The sequence below is a fragment of the Blennius ocellaris genome, assembly GCF_963422515.1.
Source record: "Blennius ocellaris genome assembly, chromosome: 3".
NCBI classification, from domain to species: Eukaryota; Metazoa; Chordata; class Actinopteri; order Blenniiformes; family Blenniidae; genus Blennius; species Blennius ocellaris.
The window spans coordinates 22,910,223-22,935,282 of NC_137652.1; the positions used below are offsets into that span (position 1 = coordinate 22,910,223).

Below are 25,060 nucleotides of genomic sequence, written 5' to 3' on the forward strand. Positions count from 1 at the left end.
AAAAGCTAAGTGAGGCTGAGCTCCGCCTCCCCTCAGATTGTTTAATCCCACACAAACTGGGCTAAATCTCTTTTATTCTCTTACCAAATATCACCAATGTAATCATTACATATATCATCTGGTCTTGGCCACACCCACTTTAAGGTGTGATTGCACAAAGCAGTGTGTGCATCCTCTTTCTGGGGCTTCATTCACACTCGTGTTTCACAGCGACTCAGCAGGAAGACTCGCTTGTCCTCTCCTTTTGAAATTAAAAAGCATGTTTTAGTTCACTGGTGTTATAAACACTTGAACGATGTTCACGTTGTGTCCGTGTGTGTGTGTTGTTGAGATAGTAAGAAAAAATGTCATGGTCCCCCCCCCCCCACAGTTTAATACCACCAGTGAAACTTTTTAACTTTTTAACATTTGAACCTGAATCTCTTGAAGCTTTTTCTCATGTAGAAATGTATTTCTATATTGGATAGCATAGTGTGAGTTTGTTGTTTGCGAAGGTAATCAGAGTTTAGTTTTTTTTTTTCTTATCTCACCTTCAGAACAATCCCAGTGCAGGCACTTAGGGACCTTTGGGTAATTTGATACTTGTTTTTCTCTCTAAGTATGAGCATTTTTTTTTTCGGTAAAACGATCAAGAAAAAAAAAATGATGCCAGGAAAAGTGCTCATTATGTCATCATTTCATCTCGTTTACCTCTCTAACCTCGGTGCCTTTATCTGAGTGAACGCCCGAGACGCAGACCGGGAGAGATAGGTCACCCTGGAGATGTGATGACAGCTCGAGCGGGTGGGGGGGTGGGGGGCTGACTCCGGGGCGTGGGGTGAGGGTGGGGGGGGGGGGGGGGGGGGACGACCCACTCCGTCTGCCAGGGGCCCGAGGCACGTTAAGGAAGCATGAAAGGAAGGTGAGACGGTGAGTGCTGAGAGTAAAGAATGTGAGCACTTGCTCCCTGCAGCTCTGGATCCATACTTAGCCTCCGACTCAGACGGAGAGATGGAGAGAGGGAGTCACTCCATCGATCACCACGGCAGGATACAGTACGAAGGGAAAATGGATTGTTAAGCGGATTATTTTGTCGTTTGAAAGGAGACATTTTTAATGTACAAAAGCTTTCTGGAGCTTTACCCCGTGTCTGCCATTTGTAATTAACCAAACTATGAGTAAAATGTGTTAAATTCAGTGGTTTTATGTAGCGAGGTAATCAAGACCACCTCAACCGAGCCTCGGGCCAACACCAAGACAAGAGTATCCAAAGACACAAGTCTCAGGGCGTGTTCATATTCCCCCCCATTTGATCCGGACCACAGTTCTCTTCACGGAAAAACCGTTTCGTTTGGACGACGTGAACACGCCCACGAGCTCTGAACCGGAGCTAACAAGTGATCGCTGACCCTTGTAAAAACGTGGGCCTCGGTTCGTTTGCAAACAGTCTTTGGAGCAGGCGGGGTGAGAGGACAGGTGGAGAGGAAGTGATGTAGTGCACAATGTATTCTGAGTAGTAAAAAAAAAACAAAGCTAACCCTGCGAATCAGAGGAAGCAGACGCAGCAAGATTTTGAGGGGCTGAGAGGTGAAAGTCATGAGTCTGGTCCTACAGCACTCGGGTTATGTTTGTTTTAGAAAGGAGACAGAAGGAGGAGCGGATCCTCATCCAACACGCCGTCCATGCCCATGGATTAAATTTACATGAGGGATTCGATCCATTTCCCCACTGATGGCTCACTGCAGTGAATTTCATGAAACTTTCGGGCGGCACTGCAGGTTTGGTCCCCTCTGTGCCCCCTTCCTGGAGATTCCCTGGATCCGCCCTTTCTCAGTCTCCGCACGGTGCGGCGCTGGGAGCGTGATACACGCTCCTTCCCGCGCGCAGTCCCCGCCCTCTATGTAAATGCGGGTCCGGAGGCGGAGAGAGCGGCTCACTGAATGAGGCGGCCTGTGGGGGGAGTTTCCTTCACGGACGTGTGTGTGTGTATGTGTGTGTGTGTATGAGAGAGAAAAAGAGAGAGAGCGTGTGTGTGTGTGTGTGTGTGTGTGTTTGTGCGTCTTTCCAGCGTTTGCATGCATGTGGAGGAGAGAGGCAATAGGCTGCGGTCATGTCACGAGCACCGGGCTGTGGCACGAGCGCATCCGAATAATCACACTCAGGCGATAATAAAGCAGACACGGAGCTGGGGCTAACGACCAGCGATGGGAGGGCAGATCACGCGGAATTCATTTTACGGTAAGAAAAGACGCGTTTCTCCGTGTCCGCGTTGCTGCTTGAATGTCACCTGTATCACCTTTGTTGTGCGGGTGCGCGTGCTATTTTTTTTGTATTTCTTTCTCGCTCGTGCTTCAGGTGCCTTCATCGCCTCTGTTTATCCTCTTGCTGTGACGTCACTCCGCTCATTAGAATAAAGCCTCTTCAGGCGCGCGGCTCTATTCGTTTGATTTTAACGCACGAGCAGGATGTCACCGCCTCCGCACGCACGAACCAGGACCTGTTCCGTGTCCGTGCGCGCGTGCGGGAAAGTTAAAACGCGCACAGGGGCGTGCAGCTTTGCTTCGGGGAAATCCATGAATTGATCCTCCATTGTGTTGAGATGAAGCCGGTGACGAGGGACAAGGGTTCGAGTCCGAGTGTAGGCTCAAGTACTCGAGTAAAAGTACTTCCTAAAGATTACTTAGATGGGGCAAGATATAAATTAAAGTGAGCATGCAAGGAATAAGAAGTACAAGTAAGGCTTTCACGAAGAAAATCATTAAAAAGTCAAATTTTTAAAAACTACTCAGTGTTAGTTACTTTTTGTTTTTTTGGCTCACAAACTCATTATATGCAATGCAGTTTACCACAGCAAAGCGAAGAATTACAAGTACAAGTAAGATTTAGTTACTTAATAGTAAATAAAGTAGTTTACTGTAAATAAGTGGGAATAAAAAGTAAAAGTACTGAGGGTTTCAAAACAATCTGAAAAAAATTCCCGGGGGGGGGGGGGGGGTAGTTCTTTTCAACTGTAGGATGATTTATTGCCTTGTTGGAAACCAGGTGGATAAAGTACAAGTGAATTTGTATCTACTGCAAACTACAGTTGCACTACTTAAATTGTACTCAGATAAGACAAAACATTTTACTGTGATGAAGTTACGAATACTCAAAAATACTCTGAATATTAGTGAATTAGTGAACTCACAATATCATGCGAGTATGTGTGTAGTTTACTTGGAAGAAGTGAGAAATAGAAAGTAAAAGTACTGCTTTTTCAAAGGGATCTGAAAAAATACAGAAAGTATTAGTTACGTAACTGTTGGAGGATTTAATACTTCATTAATGTTGGTAATCAGGTGGAAGAGGTACACTATTATCAAAATATAACTAGTTATATTACTTGAAGTATACTCATGTATGTAATCTAGTTTACTGTAACAGTAATCATCAAAGAAATACAGTATTCGTCACTAAATATGAGTTACTAGTGTTACAATGCTGAAATCACTCTTGTACAAAAAAGTGGCCAAGGATAAGAAGTAAAAGTACTGTTTTTGCAAAGGAAGAAATTTAAAATACTCTCTAACACACCTTAGATTATGAGTTACCTTTTAGCCATTGGATGTTTGATTGGCATATGAATATGAGGTGGAAAAAGCACAGTTAATTTATAATTAATTAAACACAATATGTAATGAAATGCAGTATCTATTTGTATTTAGTTACTTTCACCCTCCATGATTGTGTGTAAAATGATGAACCTTCAAAAAGTTTTAAATTACACATACTCAATAGGAGTTTATTACAGTAATATAAGTATTTGTAATGAGTTACTCTCACTCTTCCTCTGTTGTGTTTACTCTGACATCAAGACAGTTGTGCCTCGGGCTCGTTTGTCGTCAAACGGCTCAAAATGAAAGTGTCTACTTCCTTTGTGTTTCTCTGTGGGAGAGGTGGAGTTTCAGCTCCTGGTGGTTCTGAAAGGTTCTAATTAAAGAAGCTGCATTGATCCCCTCGGATTACAGAGGGACGGACTGAGACAGAGAGAGACAGCAGGAGAGCTTCTTTTCTCCGGGATCAAGGTCAAGCGCCCTGCGCAGGAATATCGGCGCCAATTTATCACAGCAGAGGAAAATCATTCAGTCACATCAAACTCAATGATATAATTCATTAGTTTTCACAACAACAAAACATTTAAAAAATAATCTCTATAATCTGTAACCAAAAATGTCTGTAATATTATTACAATATTTTACAGCAGATCATTTGATATTCATACATGTCATGGACTATCACTTATTTATACAATTTAGCTTTAAGAAAGATCTTGATATTTTCTCGCTTTTAAAAATCCTATCATTTAACAATGTGTTTATGAATATTTCACACTATCTATTACACACACTTTTAAAAGATGCATTAAAGAGGACGGACAAATTATACATATGTGTGAAAACTAAATGAATCATAATATAACATAGACTAAACAAACTAACAATACTAATTATTATTTAGTTAAGTATTTATTCTAGTATTTAAAAAACTGAAAATGTGTCATATTTAAAACTGTTATTATTTGATTATATTTAACACACCCCTCAAAAAAGAAAGAAAAATATTCATGTAAAAAAAAAAAAATATATATATATATATATATATATATTTTTTTTTTTATTTTATTTTTTTTTTTATTATTATTATTATTATTTTTTTTTTTTTAAGAAACAAGAATGATGTCAAAATTGTATTTCACTGTTATTTATAGATACTGGACTTTTATTATTCCCTTGTAATGAGACCTAGCTGGCATTAAAAAAAAAAAAATCTAACAAAATCTTCACTGGGCTGCTTTTTCTTTTCAATCTATAAAATCTCCTGTTTGGACAGAAGTCAACACATTGGCTCTTTGTAATTCAGAAATGGGAAATGTTTGTCATATCTTTTACTATGTGAGTCCAATTATGTGTTATAATATCATTTCTCCAGATTAGTTTTTAGGCTCTTAGTGTCAAAATGTTTATTAACTGTAACATAATAACAATCAATTATAAGAAAACAAACGCCTCATGGGCGCCACCCAGCATACAGATGTGGTATTGTTTAAATCGAACATATTGTACCTTTAAGCTCTTGTTTTCAATATGATAATGTGTGTTGTAATTATTAGATGATACAAAAGATTTTCTTAAAAAAAAAAAATCAGACATTAGATAACTTAAATCTTGCCCGTCTTTGTTTCCGAACAAAAGTGTTGAATAGTGTCACTAACACACTGCACCATTGTTAGCCTGTTAGAAGGTTATTTCCTGACTGTTCCAAGACAATGGAACAAAGTGAGTTTGCTCATGTTTGTGTAGTAGTTACATGTTGTTTTTTCTTGCGTGAGCTCTGACTGCTTTTATTTGCTTCTCGTTCGCTGATATTGACACTGAAATTCTCTGCGAGCTGACGGCTACATTTGAACACACTTAGCTATTTTTCTAAAGGGCACATTCATTGTAATTTTTTTATATTTCTTTATCATGAAATTGAAAATATTTTGGCTGCGGACCTCTCCAGCTTTGTTTTCCAGCTATAGGAAATGTTTTGACAATATTTTGATGTTATAACATTGAAGGAGTTGATTCCATTCAACATCTTTACACTTTGTTGACTTTTTGCTGTTTAATTTTTGCCGACTTTTTGTTTATACTTTGGCACGCCGTTTAGTTTCCAGTCGCATTTTACCACTTTTCTGTTACTGTGTTGGGTTTCTCTGAGGAACAACTGCAGCTGTTTAACATTCATTGTACAGTCACAGTGACAACGAAGATCACGATTCATTTAATCTGTGGACAAAAAATTTGAAGATCAAAAAAGATGAATGCTGACTTATTCTTGTTAGATTATCTTATATCTAAAGTATTCCTCCCACATGAGGAGGAGGAGGAGGAGGAGGAGGAAGAGGAGGTTGAACTAGATTCAATATTAAAGTCTGCTGTTGCTTTGACGACCTGCATCCATTGATATCAAGCATCCGATTGTCTCTGGATTTAAAAAGCTAAATTTACGAAGCCAGACAGTCTTATCTGAACCCTTCCAGGAATAATTTCTTCTATAGCTGCACTTTTCTTACTATTTAAACGCAGCTGGCTGAGAAATAAGCAGTACCAAACTGAAATCTCTCACCCAGAACTCTGCGTCTGTTCTTAGTGTTTCCATGTTGGCATGAGAACGAGGGAAAGCGGGGATTATGCTTTCTAAAAAGTGCAGCTCTGCGGGCCGTTGTTCTCAGGTGTTGGAGCACCGGAGCTCATCCGAACGCTCTTCACTCAGGCGGTTGCATAATTGAGTGTGTGGAGTGTGTGGGAGCTCCACTTCTCTGCTCCCGATTGACTGAAAGTGGGCCAGAGTCTGCTGTGTCTGATTCCACCCAGCGTCTGGCTCCTCTCGCTGTGAATTGGATTCGGTTCCCGATGCAAAGTTAATGCCGAGCGAGACAGGCGCCATAAAACAAAGCAAAGATTCCTGAAGTTCTCAGAATCACATTGAGTCTCGGTAACGTCATGGGATCTGCCTCGGGCTATTTAATGCTAAATAAAGGCTGTGGGTGGTTTAATATAGCATGCGAGGACGCAGCAGTCAACACTGAACATACTTCTTCTTTCTTCTTCCTCAACACTTTTTTACTTCTCTCCAACTGTTGCTGCTCTGTATCAGTATCAGGCTGGGTTTTGTTGTTTTCCATTATTGTGATCACCTGTGCTCATGCATGATGGCCTAATGCCCGTTACATATTGTTGTACATATTCTTCTAATACTGGTCTATTCTTGTCGTACGATGATGTAATGCTGGTCTACATTGGTTGGGTCTCACGCTACTCTATATTGGTCTGTATGGGTCGAACTCTTTGCTGGTTTATGGCAGTCTATTGTTGCCGAATACCGGTCTATTTTGGTGTATTGCAAGCGTATGCTGGTCTACAGTAGTCCGGCGCTTATTCTTGTCCATGTTGCTCTGATGCTGGTGCATGCAGAACAATGAAAATCTATGCTTCTCTATGCTGGTCAATTCTCATTCATGGTGATCTATCTTGGTCTAATGCTGGTTTATACTGGTCTTGTTTAGACTGATGCTGGCCTATGATGGACTGCTTTGGTTGTTTGTGGTGTAATGCTGGTCTATGATAGTTGTTTGGTTGTTTATGTTGCCCTATTATTACCTAATAGTGGTCAATGTTGGTTAAATGCAAGTTTGTGCTGAGTAATACCGGTCTATATTGGTCTGCTGGTCTCTATTATATTAATGCTTGTTCGTTTATAGCGTTTATTGTTTTGGATTCTGGCCTATGGTGGTCTGTATTTGTCCTTGCTGGTCTAATATTAGTCTGTGGTAACCCAAAGGTCTAACTGTTGAACCAAGGCTTTGTGTCAGAATTACCAGTATATAAAGTATTTTGCTGCAGTCATGCAAACATAGCTTGTCAACATTCAGAAATACACGAGAACTGCGCGAGTAAGTTGTCTTGCTAAATGCTGTGACATAGTTGATTGGAGTGTGGGAGGAAGCACCAGCCAACTCCAAAAACTTCCTGATTCTTCTTCCTCTTCACGCTTGTGTTGACTTCCGTGTGCCTCTCGGAGTGAGACCCGGTCAGACAGCTTTAATCAGGCTGGACTGTTGCTACGAGGTGACAGGAACATGTGTCAGGGTCAGATGGTTGTTAAGGGTGTCTGTCATCCAACTGATACTTCTTCTGTCTGAAGGCAGCCTGCAGTGGTCTGTAACCTGCAACTGACGTTACACCAGCTAGTGGGAGGAATATGCTCTATGATCTATAAGGTGGTATTAAAGTAACATTCAACTTGCTAATGACAAATTTCCAACAGTGGTTATGTGTGCATCCGTCGCCTCAATCTCCTGACAGGTCACCTTCGCTGCTCCGCCCACATAATGACTTCCAATAATGGTGAATAGAACCTCTCCAGATTTCCGTCAATATCCTCTGCACATTATTTTGCCCCTCCATGGGCTTGCTCTCCACTCATTGTGTTCCCCCCTCAGGTGACATTATCATTTATTGATGGCTGTTCTGTAATACGCTTGCAAAGAGAATGAGGCAACAGCGGGGAGATGGGCGGGCCGGACTTCATCACATCCTGCATCTCACCTTTCACCGCCAGGTCCACACACTGTGAATTATTGATGGATAAGTGTCAGTCTGGTTCTTGAAGCCTGCAGATAAACACAGTGGAAGTACAGAGTGACAAAGCCAACAGACTTCCTTTTCCAGTCGATATATTTTCCAAAAGACAGTTTTTCTTGCTTTAGTTTTCTTTTTAAATTATTGATTTCTATGCTATTAGTTCAACCACTGTTTTTATTTGCTATAAGAACAATGGAGCAGGGTTACATGATGGCATGCCTTGTCTTTGAACCTCCCACTTTCCCAGTGGAAATTCCCCAGTATAACTGCATTTACCGTGCATTTTTTTCCCACTGGGAATTGGTTCATTCACACCTCCCAGTGACTCATGAGCTCGGCAGCATTCTATTTCAGTGTGATTGTGAGCCTGTGGTTGGCCTGTCTGAGCTACTCCATACGGAATACTTTGAAATACTAGATTACTGTTGCCTCGTTAATCCAGCCTACCACCATTGAATGGGTTAGGGCAATTACCACCATTGGTACTTGTACCACCATTAGCACTATTGTCAGGATTGTTATTATTATTATTATTATTATTGATAATAATAATAATAATAATAATGCATGGCTTTTCAGGACACTCAAATACGCTTTACATTGCATTATTCATTCACTCCATACTTGGTGGTAAGCTACATATGTAGCCACAGCTGCCCTGGGCCAGACTGACGAAAGTGAGGGTGCCAATCTCCACCGTCGGCCCCTCCGACCACCACCAACCACTGACTCTCACACTGCATTCACTGATTAGCACCGGCACAACCGCTACCACGATTACCGCCATTACCATCAATTTCAAAATAATCACTGTTACCACTCATACCACCATTAGCACCATTATCATTATTACCACATTACCACCAATACCCCCATTTTCACCATTTCGACTGTTATCAACATCAGCATCAATACCACCATTACCATGATTAGCACCATTAAAACCAACACCACCATCATTGAGCGATGCACTGAGATGAATCTACACATTGCTCACGCACATCGTTGCCCTCTTTGTTGCCTCCTGATGAGTGATGCCTATATAACCTGTCCTCAGGTAGAGCAGCTGCTCCAGTTACTATCAGTCACTTTGGTTACTTGGGTTTCACACTCTCTGCCCCAACTTGTGCAGCAGATGTCACACATGTGAAGGCCTCCAGCGATGAGTAAGGCGAGGAAATGTAACACCCTGTGAACTGTGTGGATGCTCGCTGACAGGCAGTGATGCTCTCCAACCGGAGCTGGAGCTCTGAAGCCGAGCTGATAACGTGTGCATGATTAATCAAGGCTATTATCGCGTGATTCATTCCACAGTTGCTGTTACATGAGTCAGTGGAACTGAATACATCATTCAGGCACTGCAATGTAAACATCATGACGACGTTGTCGTTGTCTTCCACGCCGGATGGCAGCATTGTAAACGAGACTGTCAATGGGTCCACTCAAGAAGTGGAGCTGAAACGTTGTACACATTTTTCGAAAAAATGAGATGATTCATGCCTTTGTCATTTCTTTCTGTAGCTGTTCATGTCAGTCTGCAAACCCCTCCCCAATTTCCCTCTTAAAATGGCTTTACCAAACCATTACAGTGAAGATAATACGCACATACTATCTTAACATATAGATGCAAGAGCATTCAAAATAAAAGCACTGGTCTGTTTTACACTAATATAATTTGACAAACTCTGAGCAGGCACAAATTCAGTTGGGGTCCTGACCTCTGTGAACAAGTATTTTATGCATGACCATTTGTCATGCATTGTCAGCTTGTTCAAAATTAGCAGTTAATTCAATTGCTAAGTAATGGAGCGCTTCCCTCTTCATCAGAAACACATGACATTTCTGAAAACATTTTTATTATTTTTTTGCATGTTACAAGCAGTAACCAAATAAGGCTTCAGATTTTGTATATATTTGTGGTTTTTGTTCTTTTACGTATCTGTGCTGCCATTGAAATCTACATTATTTTGTAAGTTGTTGAGGTCATATAAAGAAGAAGTTTTTTTGGAGGTATTGGATGTCTAACCCATCATAAACTTTTATGTCTGGAGATTGAACTTCAGCTAAAAAGCTCATTAAAGAAAGCTATACAAAATGAGCTTGCAGAACCAAATGTTTAGGGAGCGTGAACTACCGAGCCCACTCTATAAAAAGCTGTGCAACAAGAATGATGCTAACTCTGGGGCTAATCCACAAAACATACGTCATCCCTGTGGCTCTCTATGGCTTAAAGCTTTAAGGTGCGATCATGAATCCACACAGATAGTGTCTGCGGGTGTGTGTTTGTGTTTTGTCTTAAGTCTCCCAGGATGAGCTTTCAGCCGGGCTTTACTTAGCAACCGGTGCAGGGAGAGGGGGTTAGCATGTGGGCTACCTGTGTTTCCTAAGCACCGGCGAAGCTCAGCTTAATGAAAGAGCGCTGCAGACTTAATGTGATTCCACGGTGCTAAAGTTAGGCGTCGCGATGGAGAAGTGGGTCAGCCGTGTCTTTAAAACACCAGTCAGGGTTTGTTTGCTTGTACCTGGGAGACACGTGGGTGAGGTTCGTCGCCGTGAACAACAGACGGCCAACAAAAGAGATCCATGGAATACGATATGCTGATGTTTTACGCCCTGCCATTCCATATGGTGGAGTACATCTTTACTGTAACCTCATGAGGGCATTTAATTAACAAAGTAGCTTTTAGAGTTGCTCGCTCGCTGCACACAGGAAGTGATTTACCTCCTGAGCAAATATTTGAATAGTATTTCCGCTACCCATAAAATCCTATTTGCACATTAAACCACTTAGCTGATGCTTGGAGAGTAACGGCCACACAAGTTAAAAAATACAAAAAAACATTTAACACTGGCGGACAAACTCAAACACACATATACACAGCCTCGTTGCACTATCTTTGTGGGGCATTCCCATTGACGTAATGGATTCCTGCCCCCTAACCGTAGGCGTTAGTCACGAGAGGGACTAAAGTGTCTGGAGACCCTTTCTCTTAAATAACAGATACGTCTCCCCTTCTAGGCTTTCTTATGGACATTTTTACTCTTGCGATATTGGCATAGGACTTAACCCGAATATCATACCCATCAGTCAAAAACCTTAATGATTTGAACTGTAAAACTGCCTACTAGTAATCTGGTGTGAGCCTCTGCAGCAGGGGTTCCACAAATTGTGTGTGCTTCCAGTTTTTGGCTCCAAAATAAATAAATACAACACTTGTACAACACTTGTATATATATTGACATAAATGATTTCCATGTGTCTATCTACCACTGAGGCTTTGCTAAAAGTCTAAAGCTCAAGTGGGACCCTAACCCTGTATTGTGGGCCCCAAAGGGTTAGATAGACCCCCAAAGTATTGTGTATTGCCGGTTTTTGAGCCTCACAAAAAAGAGAGAAATGCAAAACATTGTTTGGCTTGGACATATAGGACTTGAAATTCAACCTTCTCAACTCAAAGCCTAAACCTTTGGCCCCTAAATGTCACTTGAGTCCTGTATTTTGGATCCCAATTTGGGAGATCTGCTTGCTAACTGTAGGTTAAGTTTTTGGGACCAAAAAGTGAGAAATAAACTGAGACTGGATCTTTGTGATGAACTTCCCTTTGATGTGATGTATTTTTCATGACCCTAACCAAAAACTTCACCTGTCGAGGGTTTTCCATTTTGGGCCCCATAAATATAGTATGTTCCCAGTTTTTTGGACCCCATAAAGAAATTCAAGATGTCCCCCCCCCCCCTCTCCCTGCTGCTGTCATGATGATGCCTTGGCCCTCAAATTGACCTCAACCATCACAACCGCGCGACTAACCCTCACTTTGACCTTATGGTAACCTGAGCTCCAAAGCCACATCTCAACCTTCAAATACATGTCGCTGTGAATGGCGCCCTGCATTCTTTGTTCCAGCATGGTGGTCGGACCTCACAAGTGTAGTAGTTTTCAGACCCCACAAAGATAGAAATGGAAGTCCTCACACACACACACACACACACACACACACACACACACACACACACACACACACACACACACACACACACACACACACACACACACACACACACACACACACACACACACACACACACACACACACACACACACAGCCACTCGTGCAGGCCGCCTCTTGCTCGGCACCATCAGCCAGATGAGACAGAGTGAGATTAGCTTACTGCTCCACAGAGATGCTCACTGGAGTATGACAGGTATTAACTGCACACAAGCGTGCGTATTGTGATGAGGGATTGGGCGCTGCCGTGCCTGTGCCGGTTATTAGTGGGATAAAGACCTCTGTAGACGTTTTGCCCTGTTTGCTCATAATAAAACATCCATGACCTTTGGCTCAATGGCTCCTGCAAAACTGTTAAAGCTTCTTTCCCCCAGACAACACATGCATAAACACTGTGTGCACAATGCAGACTTTACCAGAGGTTAACAGGAGCCGTGTACATTGAGGGGTCACGTCGACGGCTCGCGGGACACGATGATACTCCCGGATTTGTGTTTGTGAGGGGACCAAGACAAGCTGAGAGGCTTGCGGCAGCTTTGGTGTGCTTGAAATCTTCAAACTACAACACAGGCCCGAGGGGGACGTGTCGAATCCTAAACTAAAGAACAGCTAAGAGACCATTTTCAGCCTAAATTTGTAGAAAGCCGGCGTTTTGCTGACACAGACTCCGAGGGCCATGTTCAGACAGACTGTAGCCGGGAGGCAAAACAACATATGGAGCCGTGTCGGTGTTGATGTGTTGCTAAAGTCTGTCTGAGTGGGGAAAAAGAACAAACCAGGAGGTCTGCTTTGACAGTGTGGTGAGGGCGAGGACGTGTAAGCATCAGGAAGTTATCCCACAGCATTCATTTTCTCCTCTGACTCCACACTTTAGAGGAGAATCAGCACGAGGTGTTCTACCTATTTCATGAGCCTGCAGGGCAACTCCAGCATTTAGAGGAATTAACGGTTATGGATACACATTCCAATGTCCATCAATTCATGAGGGACATTTTCCACTGTTAGGTAGCAAATGTACCTTCCAGCAACACGTCTGTGTAGTGTGAGGGTAGGTGATGGTTCTATACCTGCCGAAAACACCTTCCAGCTGTGACTGGAAATGAGTTTTCGAGTGGTGAGAGATGAGAAGTCGAGGAAGTCGAGTATTTATTCTGTGCGGATGCAACGTGTTATTTTCTTCACATTTGTACGAGAACATTGCAGTTTTCTGACTTGTTGACAACATGACATCAGAAACGTGTGGCACTGAACTTATTTTACAACAATGTAGTAACTCATTATTATTTCAAAATCATTTATGATCAAAGTGCCTGAGGGATGATTCATTTTGTCGATTCTGTTGTATGTCCTCTCACCTTTTAGCATTTTAGAATGCTTTAAAAGAAACTTCAATAAAATAATTGCAAAATATACTGGGTGCCTTTTTTAAACTCTAAACTCGATTTTCAGTCATTAATAAATATGAGCATATCTAAACATTTATATACATTAACAAATTGAGACACATTCACAAAATTCCAAAAGTATTTCTGTTTGTATGCATTTAAGACAACTATAATGGAGAAAGGGGAACTTGACCTGCAGCTTTTCAGACAAATTTCTCCCTTCAAATGAGTAAATTTGAAGGGATGTACCAGAGTAAATAAGCAGAGACTCGCCACATGTTGTCTTCAACTCAACATCTTGCAGAAACACGCAAGAACAAACCAGAACTGACTTTAAGCCAATCACTAAGCAGGTCTGGCCAAGGACGATTGAAATGGCGCCCCAAGTTTCAGACATGAAATGATGCTGATTAGTTTAATTCTATGTTAGTCACTCTGGTGTTAATTAGTAATTGGCGAGATCGCTACTAAACCCCTCCTCCTCGGGTGTCCTTTCTGCAGTGCCACAGGCTGCTCTCACACACACTACGACAGAGAGAAATCAAGTTTTATCTTTTATTTAAGATTAATCTATAGAAAATGAAACAAATACAATTCAGGGCCCAGTGTTTGTTTGTTGCCATAAACATATTTTGACAGAATTATAGTATATGACCATATTTTATTTTATAAATAAAATTCTTCTTGATCTCAGGCAGGGCGGCTCCCTGGCATGCCCCCACTGAGCTTAACATATTTAGAACTGTCTGCGTGTTGATATTTCTTCTGAGTTGTTGTTACTGCTTTTTGTGATTCAATTGTGAATCTGTCAAGATGCGCTAACACCCAGTTTATGGAGCATCTTCCTCACACTAGCTGATGTAACTTCACTAGGCTGACTGCCTACAGCTCTGCTAATGCAAATGCTGACGTGACAACTAATTCCTGTAACAGTATCAGAACTGTTGCCTGAGTATTTCTGATTTACTGTGTATTGTGATATTTGCAAGAAAGTAGCTTTGAGGTACTTGTCTTTGAGGCACAATACAAGTTTGATGAGGACATTTCGTGGGTACATGTGATTTAAAATCTGCTGTTTTTACCTTTTTTTTAACATCTCTCAGCTCTGTTTGGAGCTCATTTTATTTGCATCTCTCCCTGTTTTTCCACTTGTCCTAGAAACCCTTCTTCTTACCATTTGTTCTGTGACTGTTGCTAACTTATGTGGACATGATGTAACCATAAATAGCCAGTTGGCCAATAAAGGGTTAACTATCAGCAAATCTTAGTAACTGAGCCAAATGACTCACAGGATCCGTTTCTTTTTTTTATCTGCACAGACCTGCAGAACTCATTAAAGACGTGTTGTTAGTGGATATAGATGGTAAAATGAGTTATGTTCACCACAGTGGAGGGAAAGAATTGATCTCTGCATTATGATTAAAGCTTCAGATGAAATGAGGCAGACGATTCACTTCCCTCGTTTGTTTTGAGCCACGTTTGAAAGCCAGATTAATGACAATAACATTCATTTTCACCTCCATCTTTCGACTCCAACCTCCCCCATCCTTCGAAAACAACCCCCCCCCCCCCCCCCCCCCTCCTGCCCTCTTCACAAAACCCACCCTGTGTAAATGGATCCTTCACATTAGCGTTGAATAGATTTTGAGTGAAACACGCACGCACGCACGCACACACACACACACACACACACAAACGTGTGGCAAAAGAAACCCTCCAATCCGAGGCTATAAATATCATTTTGTTGTGTCTGAATAAACAAAAGGCATCTGCTGTGTCCTCGCTGGCGGCTGCACGCTGGAGCCGATCGGGACCTTTAGACACGACGGGGTTGCTAAGGAACATGAATTCACACGTAGTCCGTTTGCCTCCACGGCAGCTGCGCCTCTTCAGCTCGATCTGTCCCCAGACCACGTGCGCCACGTTCAACAACTGCCCCGCTAAGACAAAAGGCCCTTCGAATGGGGCCCAGATTGAACAGTAGACACGCGTACAGGGTGTGAGACTGGAAAAGCCTGGTTATTTGATCAACACAGAGGGACACAAAGAGCGAGCCAACATAAAGCTCTGTGTTTCCCAGGTCTTATCAGGTCTCCACAGGACATCTGCTGCTGTGTGTCCGACAGCTGGCTCAGAGAGAGTCCAAACCTCCTGAAACTGAATTTTAAAATATCACCTCACTTTGACATTTTTAATTACAGCCATGTTTGTTTTTTCTTCCTACTAAAAACACCTGCAATAGAAAAGCATGAAACTTTTCACCTCTCCAGGCTGATTTTACTTCGCATCTTTGTGTGATTGTTGATTGCTTCTGTTTATAAAAGGCAAAATATTTCCTGTATAACATCACTGTAATATTAGCATGTAACACTTTTAAACTTTTATCATGATGGAATCGTTAAAGCAACGACAATAACTGAAGTTTTAGTTACTTTAGTCAAATTTGTGAATGGTCAAAGAGCTAAAGAACTGTTGTCACCATTAACTCCTCTGACTGCTAGCATTAGCTAGAGCTGTTCTCTTAATGATTACCATTGCACCAAACACTTGTTTAATGCAGGACCGTCAACTTTATTGATGGGTAAAAGCAATTTGAGATCTCTTGTAAAGTTGACGCATTTATTCCTTAAGCCAGCTGTTATCTTTAACATTAGCACTATTAATAGCTGGTCACGATTTCACCCAAGTCCTTTTCACTGATGTAACTTAAGTTAACATCCAGATTATGGAGTATCTTCTTCCCTTTAACTAATGTAACATCAACTAATATCCAGATTAAGCACTGGCGCCTCTCAACAAGAGCATTCCTTGTTTGTTTGACGAAAAAAGAAATTAAACTATTCACCTCTGCAAAGAAGGTAGAAATGTATCTCACTTTAATTCTTGCAGATTGATTGTCCTCAAGTGACTGAAATGCTTATGTCCGGTGTTGAACCATTTGTCTCCTCAAATAGATACATGAGGTACACATCCTGGTTCGGCTGATGTTTACGTTGAGTTTTCTTTAACTCAAATGCACAAGATTTTTCTCCAACCAGCGAATCACTTAGGGTGGAAACCAACCAAATAGCGAGACGTGCTAATTTCTCCATTGACAGTAGCCTGAAGAGTTCATAATGCACCCCAGCTGTGGGACATGCAGAGCTTTTAGTCGGAACAGTCAGGATTTCCAGACGCCTCTGATCCTGCAGTGACAGACAGTGTTGCTTTGAATTATTTCTCCTCAGTGAAAACAAGCAAACCTCTGCTGGATGTGATGTTAGGTGGTAAAACGTCAGCAAAAATGCTAATAGCTAACTGCTGTATTAGAAATAATCAGACAAAGATTAAACTCTTGTCGCCACGAAACACTGGAATGTTCAAACACTTCTGGAAATCATTGAACATCCTGGAGCAGCAACGTACTGAGTGTCAGATCGAGGAGTTTGTGGGGTTCTCTCGTGAAGCCAAACCTTTCTCTCATTTTAATCTGGCACCTTGCAACTAGTGGAAATCTGTGAAAATCTCTCCAATGCATGTTGTTCTTAGTAGCTGCTGAAGTACTGCAGTGGTCTCCCACTCAGCTGCGCTCAGCCAGACCCCTTTCAGACTCTTCAGCTTCAATTATATAGACAGTCAAGCCTTCTTCAGGTTTGGTGAACTGCCATGGAGTCTGATATGGAACGGCTATGTTTTTGACAAGAAAGCACATCACAGAGTGCAATTCATAAACACTCATCAGCCACAATATTATAACTGTTTATCCCTGTATGATGGCCCCTGGTAATCTTTGGGATGTATCAAGCAGTAAGTGTACATTTCGTCCTAAATGTTGACATTAGAAGCAGGAAAATGGAAAAGTGTCCAAATATTCAGCTCATGTAGGGTGTTCCAGGTCTGCGCTGGTCAGGATCGATTAGAAGTGATCTGGTGACAGGGTGATTGACGGCCTCATTGGAGCAGTGAAGGCTGGTTCATGTGGCCTGATCAGCAGCAGTTTCAGGTCCAGGAGTTCATCTATTTGAGGTTCTGATAGAAAGATGTCAGAATACATAGGTTTTTTTACCTCTGTCCACTACCAGGGACATCCACAGTGGTCAGTTAGCATTACAACTGTATCTTGAAACAGTGAAAGAAGGTGGTCTGCTGTGATGGATCAGGATTTTTGATTGTGTACTTGGTGCCATGTGTTTCTTGGAGAACACATGGCATCAAGTTGGATTATGGGAAAATGTTCTGCTGAAACACCCTTGGTCTTCCAACCCTTTGGATGCTACTGTGATACGTAGCAACTATTTAAGGATTGTTACACTTAATCTATATACGTTTTGAACATGTATAGTCTGATAAACTCTTTCAGTCAGAGACGTGAATTAGACTAGTCCAGGAACTGTTAGAAACTTATTTTTGAATGATTGAGTATATGAGGAGAAAAAACACTTCAGGTTTGGTTTGAGGAAGATGGCATACAGTTTGAGGTTTTGATCTTCCAAATATGAATGGAGTAAATGTAGGATGTGCAGGACAAACACGTCCGATTGGCAGCGTCTCAATTTCCAGTGTCTATGACATAGAGAATCTGTTGCTACCTTCTGAGTGCAGGTACCACAGCACATCAAGGTGCAGTTGAGTCAGGAAGGATGATATTCAATACATTATTCTGGTGGTGAGGTTATTGCTGGTGGCCATGTTAAGAACTTGTAATGGAATATCCTGGGTAAACAGTATTCACAGGGATACAAGGATGAATGTGATATGTTGAATTTTCTGCCAGCCAGCAGAAAGATGTCTGGTGGTTGCAGATGTCCAACAGAACAATTCACAGTCAACACAGTCCATCAAATTAAATCTTTTGGATCTCAAACTGTCTTATTTGTCTGAGAACAGTTGATTTTGTGAGAACAATCATTGCTGTCTTGGAAATATGTTGCAGTCTTGCTATGCATAGAGATTTGATTTTCACCCCCGGCGCCTAACGTGATTATCTCTGATTAGCTTATTACTCTGGCACTCACAAATAATCAACAAAGACCCACATGTGAGATCTCAGTAATCCTTGACAGTGCAGTCATATCTGATGTTATTTTCTGCCTGATATCAATTACATTGACTTAATCAACGCTCATGTTCTTGATTATCAGTCAGAAACTCATCCCTCTTTCTTTTCCTTTTCCACACAGACTCTCTTGGTGGTCCGTTCCCATCCACGTCGCACCGATGCCACCACAAACCCAAGAGGTGCCTGCCCATCCAGTGTGGCAGCCTGGGTGGGCCCCACCCCATCAGCCCTCTGCTTTTCCACCCCAGCGCCAAGGGCTCGCAGATCGTGATGGACCAGGCCCAGAAGACTGTGAAGAGGCAGGCCAGTTTCTGCAATGCCATCACCTTCACCAACAGGTCCATCACGCTGTATGAACAAGTCCGCCTCAAGGTATCACAGCCCCGAAAAAGCTTTAAGCTTCATTGGTCAAAACTATGACACTGTTATCTTTCTTGACCCTTTAATTTAAGACCCTCAGTGTCAAAACCACCTCATCCAATCCACCTTGTATGATGACGGAATATGAACAATGCAAGAAATACTTTAACTGCAATCTTTTAAAATACCTGCTATTCCTAATTGTCCACCAAATTACGTATGAGAAAAACTGTGCACTCAGATCATTTGAAACATTGCTGTAAACATTACAGTGAAGCCAAACACTGGTGGACACGCTCCCCCACTACCATTCAAAAGCAAGGAAGCTTCATTCAGTTTCCTTAACAATGTAAATGTGTCAAAGCTTTCGGGAAGAGAAGTTTCATCATTAATCACAATGCGGTTACACATTAGTCACCTCCTACAATGAAGCACATGAATTTCAGATAACAAAATAAAGAGTCAGCACAGTGCTGGAAATTATTTCAAGTTTGTATTTATGATTAACAAATCTTAATCTCCCTCTTCACCTCTGAATGACAACACACTACTTTGAGGTCAAACACTGGGGTACAACACTGACTGACATACAAAGGAAGCGCTGTCAAAAATAAAAAGCACTGCACCGTTCCTCAGGTCTGTTTTATATTCTCTGTTTTAGATGAAAAAGTGTCCCACAAAGGTTGGCGACCAATGAATCAGATTTAACTGATTCCGGCTCAACCACTGTCTTATGTGAAATATCCTCTCAGTATCTGACTTTCCTGTCTGCAGATTACTAAGAAGCAGTGCTGCTGGAGCGGGGCTCTGCGTCTGGGCTTCACCTCCAAAGACCCCTCCAGGATTAACCCGGACAACCTGCCCAAGTATGCCTGCCCCGACCTGGTGTCCCAAACCGGGTTTTGGGCCAAGGCACTCCCCGAGGAGTTCGCCAACGAGGGCAACGTCATTGCCTTCTGGGTGGACAAGAAAGGCAGAGTCTTCTACCGCATCAACGAGTCCAGTCCCATGCTGTTCTTCAGCGGCGTGCGCACAACAGAGCCCCTCTGGGCCCTCATTGATGTTTACGGTTTGACCCGCGGAGTGCAGCTATTAGGTAAGAAATCTGCAGGAGCACACAGGGCCTTGCAGAATTACTAACCGGTGGGAGGGTCACTGAGCTCTCCACCACAGAAGCCACGTGGATTAGTATGAACAAGAATGGAAAGGTTCATAGAAGTGATGTATGACAAGATTATTAGTTGGGCTTCTTTGAAACGGATGAAAAATCTTCCCAGGTTGAGACGGAAGCTGGCTGTCGTTGCACTTGTCCAGTTATTTTTGTTGTGTTACATTAATTTGATGCAGATTGCTGGTGTTGATGCAGACATGGCTTTTACCCTCGGACATTTTTTTAATGTGTTTTTGGAACATTCGTTGAAAGCCAGTAAACCAGCCTGACTATTTGTGCATCTCGAGATTTTGCAAGCTATCAAGCCGATTCGGTACCCTTAACATGTTCTCCTTCGCAACCGTGGTGCATGAACCTGAATCAATTGTCATTTAATTCAGTAAACAGTGTATTTAAGTCTACGAAAGTTTAGCATGAGGTCAGGGGGCGAACCAGCTGCCCACTAACAGGTCAGACCAGTTTTCTTAGTAGAGGTGGGCACTTTGTGAGTCACTGAGCCACATTCTGTCCTTTGGGTCTCCCTGACGAGCCCATGTGGTCACAGACTGATTCTGATCTTGACCTCGCCTGCAATCAAACCTTGTATCCTTCACTGTGAAGGGACCACCCACGCCTTACATTTAAATGTCTAGTACCATTTTTAATGGAGTGTTCGAAATCATTAATGATTTATCTTTTTCCCCCTCAACTGCAGACTCCTTTGTCTTTTATGGGACTTTTTAAACTCATGAGGTCTTCAGGTATTTTTGGATGACCTCTCACATTTTCTTTTACTCTAGACATCCGTGCCGTTGACAAAGTAAATTTTTTTCCTCCCTTTTGTATGGTAAACAGGTCCTTTCTCAGTGTGTGCAGTAAAGCCTTCCACGAAGCAGCAGTGGAACAATAAGTGGAGAAGCTCTATCTTTATCAGACCATTATTTGGCCTGCTGTGTTTACACGAAAGCAGCAGGGGGGGGGGGAACGTGGCGCATTATGGAGGAATGCTCAGCTAGCTTAGCGTACATACCGTTTGGACATAGTGCAGGACAGCAGAGCCGTGGCTTTGATGTGAGAGAATGCGTTCGCATTCTTCTTTTCCTTGGAGATTCAGTGCTGTCATCCCCCTCGGCTGCTGTAAAAATAGAGTGGGAGGAAGGGTCACATGTCTCAAAGATAGCACATTTGATTGTAATCGTGCACCGTGTTGATTGACACTGGTATCTCTGGCTGCAGGGCGTGGATAGTTCGTGTCTTGCGCATAAGGGAATCCACACTCTTTGTCTTCTTCCTCTCGCTTTGTGTTTCCGTGCGTCCCGACTGATGACGAACGACATTCCGGGTTCGTAACTCAAAAACTACTGCTGCCTTTCTCAACATCGGTCACTATAAATCATGTTAGCAGATCGAGAAAAACAATGTTAATCTGCAGAAAATCCGTCAAACCTCCAGCAGCATCACACTAGAAAATCTGACTTGGCCACAACAAATCGCCAAATTCAGTGAGTTTCTGAATTTGTCAAAACATTCACAAGGATCAAAAATGTCAACATGTTATTTTGAAATGAAAATCCCATCACTTGTAGTCTCATAATAGTTGTGGCAGCACAGTGGTTAGTGCTCTTGCCTCATAGCGAGAATATTTTGGGCTCAAACCTGAGAGATGATTGTTGTGTTGGGAGTTTGCCTGGTTCCTCAGGTACTTTGCTTGTTTCCTCCAAAATCATGCATTTGAGGTTAAATGGTGATCCCACATTGAACCGAAGTGTGAAAGGGAGTGTGTGTCTGTCTCTCTGTTTGCCCTGGGATGGATTGCTCACCTGTACAGGTGTAATCTGCCTTAAACCGATGGATTGATGGCTGGATGGATGCATGGCAATACATATCCCAAAACTTCTTTCCCCACAAATTAGAAAGTATGAGAAACGATCCTTGCGTATGTCGATCTGGTCTTCGTCCATCAGCTTTTTCACTTGATTTTCTGATCACTGATGATGTGTTCAACACTTCTCGCTTGACCTCATATCCCCGCCATGACAGTCGCAAGCTCTGGTAAAATGTAAATTCATTTGTCAAGTGTCTTGTGAATCTCCAGTGTTGTGTTAACATCTCTCACGAGTGTGATGCAAATGTCATGTCAACTCTTAACTGATTCACATAGTTGTGATGCATCATGAGTGACTTCAGGGCAACTGTCGTACGTCTCTTGGATATGTGTTACGCAAGTTTTGGACCAATGTGGTGCAACTCTCAGACTGGTATAATGTGAATGTCTTGTAATAGCTGTTGAAATATTATACAATTATTGTGCTGATCTGATGTGAATATTGTTGTTTGTGAGCAAAACTGTCATGTGTGTCAGTGGAATTTCATGCTAATTGTAAGTGTTGGCATTGTGTAAGTCTCTGGCAAATATGCTGCTGTGGATAAAAAGAGCATCATTGGAAATATCAACCATCTTTAGGGTGTTGTATAGATAGAACATACAAATTCATTTCTTGATTTCTTTTTTTTCTGTTCTTAGTTTTTATGCAAGAAAGTCAAATTCACTACAAGAGACTACACAAAGAAAGAACTCAAATCGTCAAACCCAAATTCTTGAAATCACAGTAGATACCTAAATAGATGTTTTGCGGCGACAATGGTAAAATACTGCAAAAGAAGTATGTGAGATGTGAACATAAACGTTTTTGTTATATCTCTCCAAAGTCATAAATTCCACAAATGCGAGGAATTTCTTGATGTTTTACTTGTTTCTTTTTCCTGAATGGATGCTACACGCTTAAAATAATTTATTCTTGTGGTCACGTCGACTCACGTACATCGCCATCTGTGATTCAGCTTGCGAAACTTTATTTTGTGCCCCAAAGTTTATTACACTCATGTCGTGCAGTGTTACCAGCGGCGGACTTATAAGATTGTTAAAATTGCGTGCAGCGAACATTAGAGAGGAAATGGGGTTTTTTTGTGTTTTTTTTTTTTTTTTAATAATTTTACTGCCATGTTTGAGCTGAAGTGCCCTGGAGCTCCGTTTGGATTGAAAGGTCTCATGTTTTCTAACCCTGAAACTGCTCTGAGCATTGTTCTCGTCAAAGATCCTCTCCGGTGCAGCTTCAGTCGTCTCAGTTGTGTTAAAAGCTGGGCTGCCTGCAGAAGGGAGGGGGTGTAGGGGGGGGGCGAGTGACATCTGCCCCCCTCAAACAGGGGCCTGTTCACAGGGGTGGAACACTATCGAAGGTCTGCGTAGAAACGCATCACTCGGCTCCTTTGTGTCACGTTTCTGCTTTGCCTCTCCTCAGATGCGCCCCTCGGCTCACCCATCTGAGGCCTTTCTCCTGCCTTTCACTTCCTATTTCATGTGGCATTTGAGGAGCGCTTCCTTTTCTTTTCCTCTCTTCCTCTATCTCTTTTCCTCAATGCAACCAATCGCTTTGGAGACAAACGCGTCTGACAATAAAGGCTGCAATAAAGCACCATTTTATTCCTGCTAAATCTCCCGATGCTTGAATTCCTGCCTCAGAAGAAATGGTTTGAGAATAGCTTTGTCAGAATTGCAGTCATTTTATGTTGAAGTTTCCTTTTTTCTTCCCTTTAATTTAGATGCTTGATCACATTGGACTGTTCCTCTGTTCTCCGCTTCCCCTCCAGGATCAATAACGTTTATATTCCCTCCATTCAAGTGTTTTCCAGCAGCCGCTGAGAATATTCATTGTGCTGCCGTGGAAATACTCTAATCCTCGCTGCATAAAGATTGAATTAAAATTCTATGGTGGATTAAGTTTGTGGCTCAGAGACATTTGCCACTGTAGGCTTTTCATATTGTAAATTAGCGCGGGGCCGCCGGTGGAGTCTCCATCGAGTGGAGGACAGTAATTTCCATCACCCGTTTAATTTAATGGCTCTGCCGTCTGTCAGCGCCTATGAATGCATTCACTGAACCCTGCTGTCATGTCAGATCAGGACGGATTCTGACGTGTGGGACAGGTCTGCTTCCACCTCAGAAACCTCATTTATTCCCTTTGTCTCTGTTAGCAGAGGTAGAAATTGACGCAGAGCTCGATTCATAAATAAAATGTAAAGCCCAAACAATGAAGGCGGAGTCAAGGAGAGAAGTTGTCTAACCTTTACATCCCTGATTTCTTGTCTTAAAAAGTAGAACATTTGATATTTTTGGTCAAGAAGCACCTTCAAATTAATCATCAGTATGTAAATCTACTTAATTGACTAGCGAGCCACAACCTAATAAATCCTGTAAAACCACTTTGTCCCACCGGGTGGTGCATTGAGCCACAACACATTTTAGCTTATGCAGTTCAGGAAAAGAAGAAGAGGCAGAATCATAAACCAATCATAAACCTCTGATTTAGCTTCTGTCGGATAAACTAATGTTTGTCTTATAGTTTCTCTCTGCTGAACAGTCACTTTAACGGGAGAAAAGCTTTAAACAATGCTTACGACCGCACACATCATTGAGCCTGAGAAAAGCCCCACATGTTCAGCTTTATTGCCGAAGCTTTTCAAGGCTGTATCAGCCCGGCACATGTAGACTCTCCTGACATATTGTTCCTGTAGCGACTGCACTGGATCACCAGAGAAAATCCTCCTTCGGGTCCCGGCCACCAGAGCACAGCCGAGTAAATCTGCCATCTCCCATCATGCAAGGCTCGCTAGGAATGAGCTGCCAGGCATGCTGTTCTCGTAATCTTTAGCCTTTCTTGACATGTTTAAATATATGTTGAAATCGGTTTGTACAGAATAATGTCGGAGCTTCAGGTGTGTGCTCGTACTCTGATCCATGCCTGTTTTGGGCATGTCTGTCATGTTTTGGTACGTTTTTGTCATATTTTGGATACATGCTTGTACTTTTTCTTTAAGAAAACATGTAATTGAGGAAAAATATCTCAAAGGAACCTTATGGTAATTGAATCAGGGCTTCATAAAGAAAAAAAAAATTGTCCCACTTACCTAAAAGC

At 42.1% G+C, this 25,060-nt stretch overlaps 1 protein-coding gene across 2 annotated transcripts in view; it reads left to right on the forward strand.

The window, feature by feature from the left end:
* Positions 1-2,088: 2,088 nt before the first annotated feature.
* The window catches only part of neurl1aa (neuralized E3 ubiquitin protein ligase 1Aa), a gene marked incomplete at its 3' end in the record, with an annotated part of 43,763 nt that continues 20,791 nt past the window's right edge, over positions 2,089-25,060 (forward strand). For both annotated transcript variants that reach the window (XM_080521094.1, XM_080521095.1), the window contains exons 1-3: positions 2,089-2,217; positions 18,699-18,949; positions 19,712-20,033. In XM_080521094.1, the coding sequence (XP_080377220.1) occupies positions 2,184-2,217; positions 18,699-18,949; positions 19,712-20,033 (607 nt within the window). In that variant the 5' untranslated portion in view covers positions 2,089-2,183. The remainder of the gene's footprint in view (positions 2,218-18,698; positions 18,950-19,711; positions 20,034-25,060) is intronic.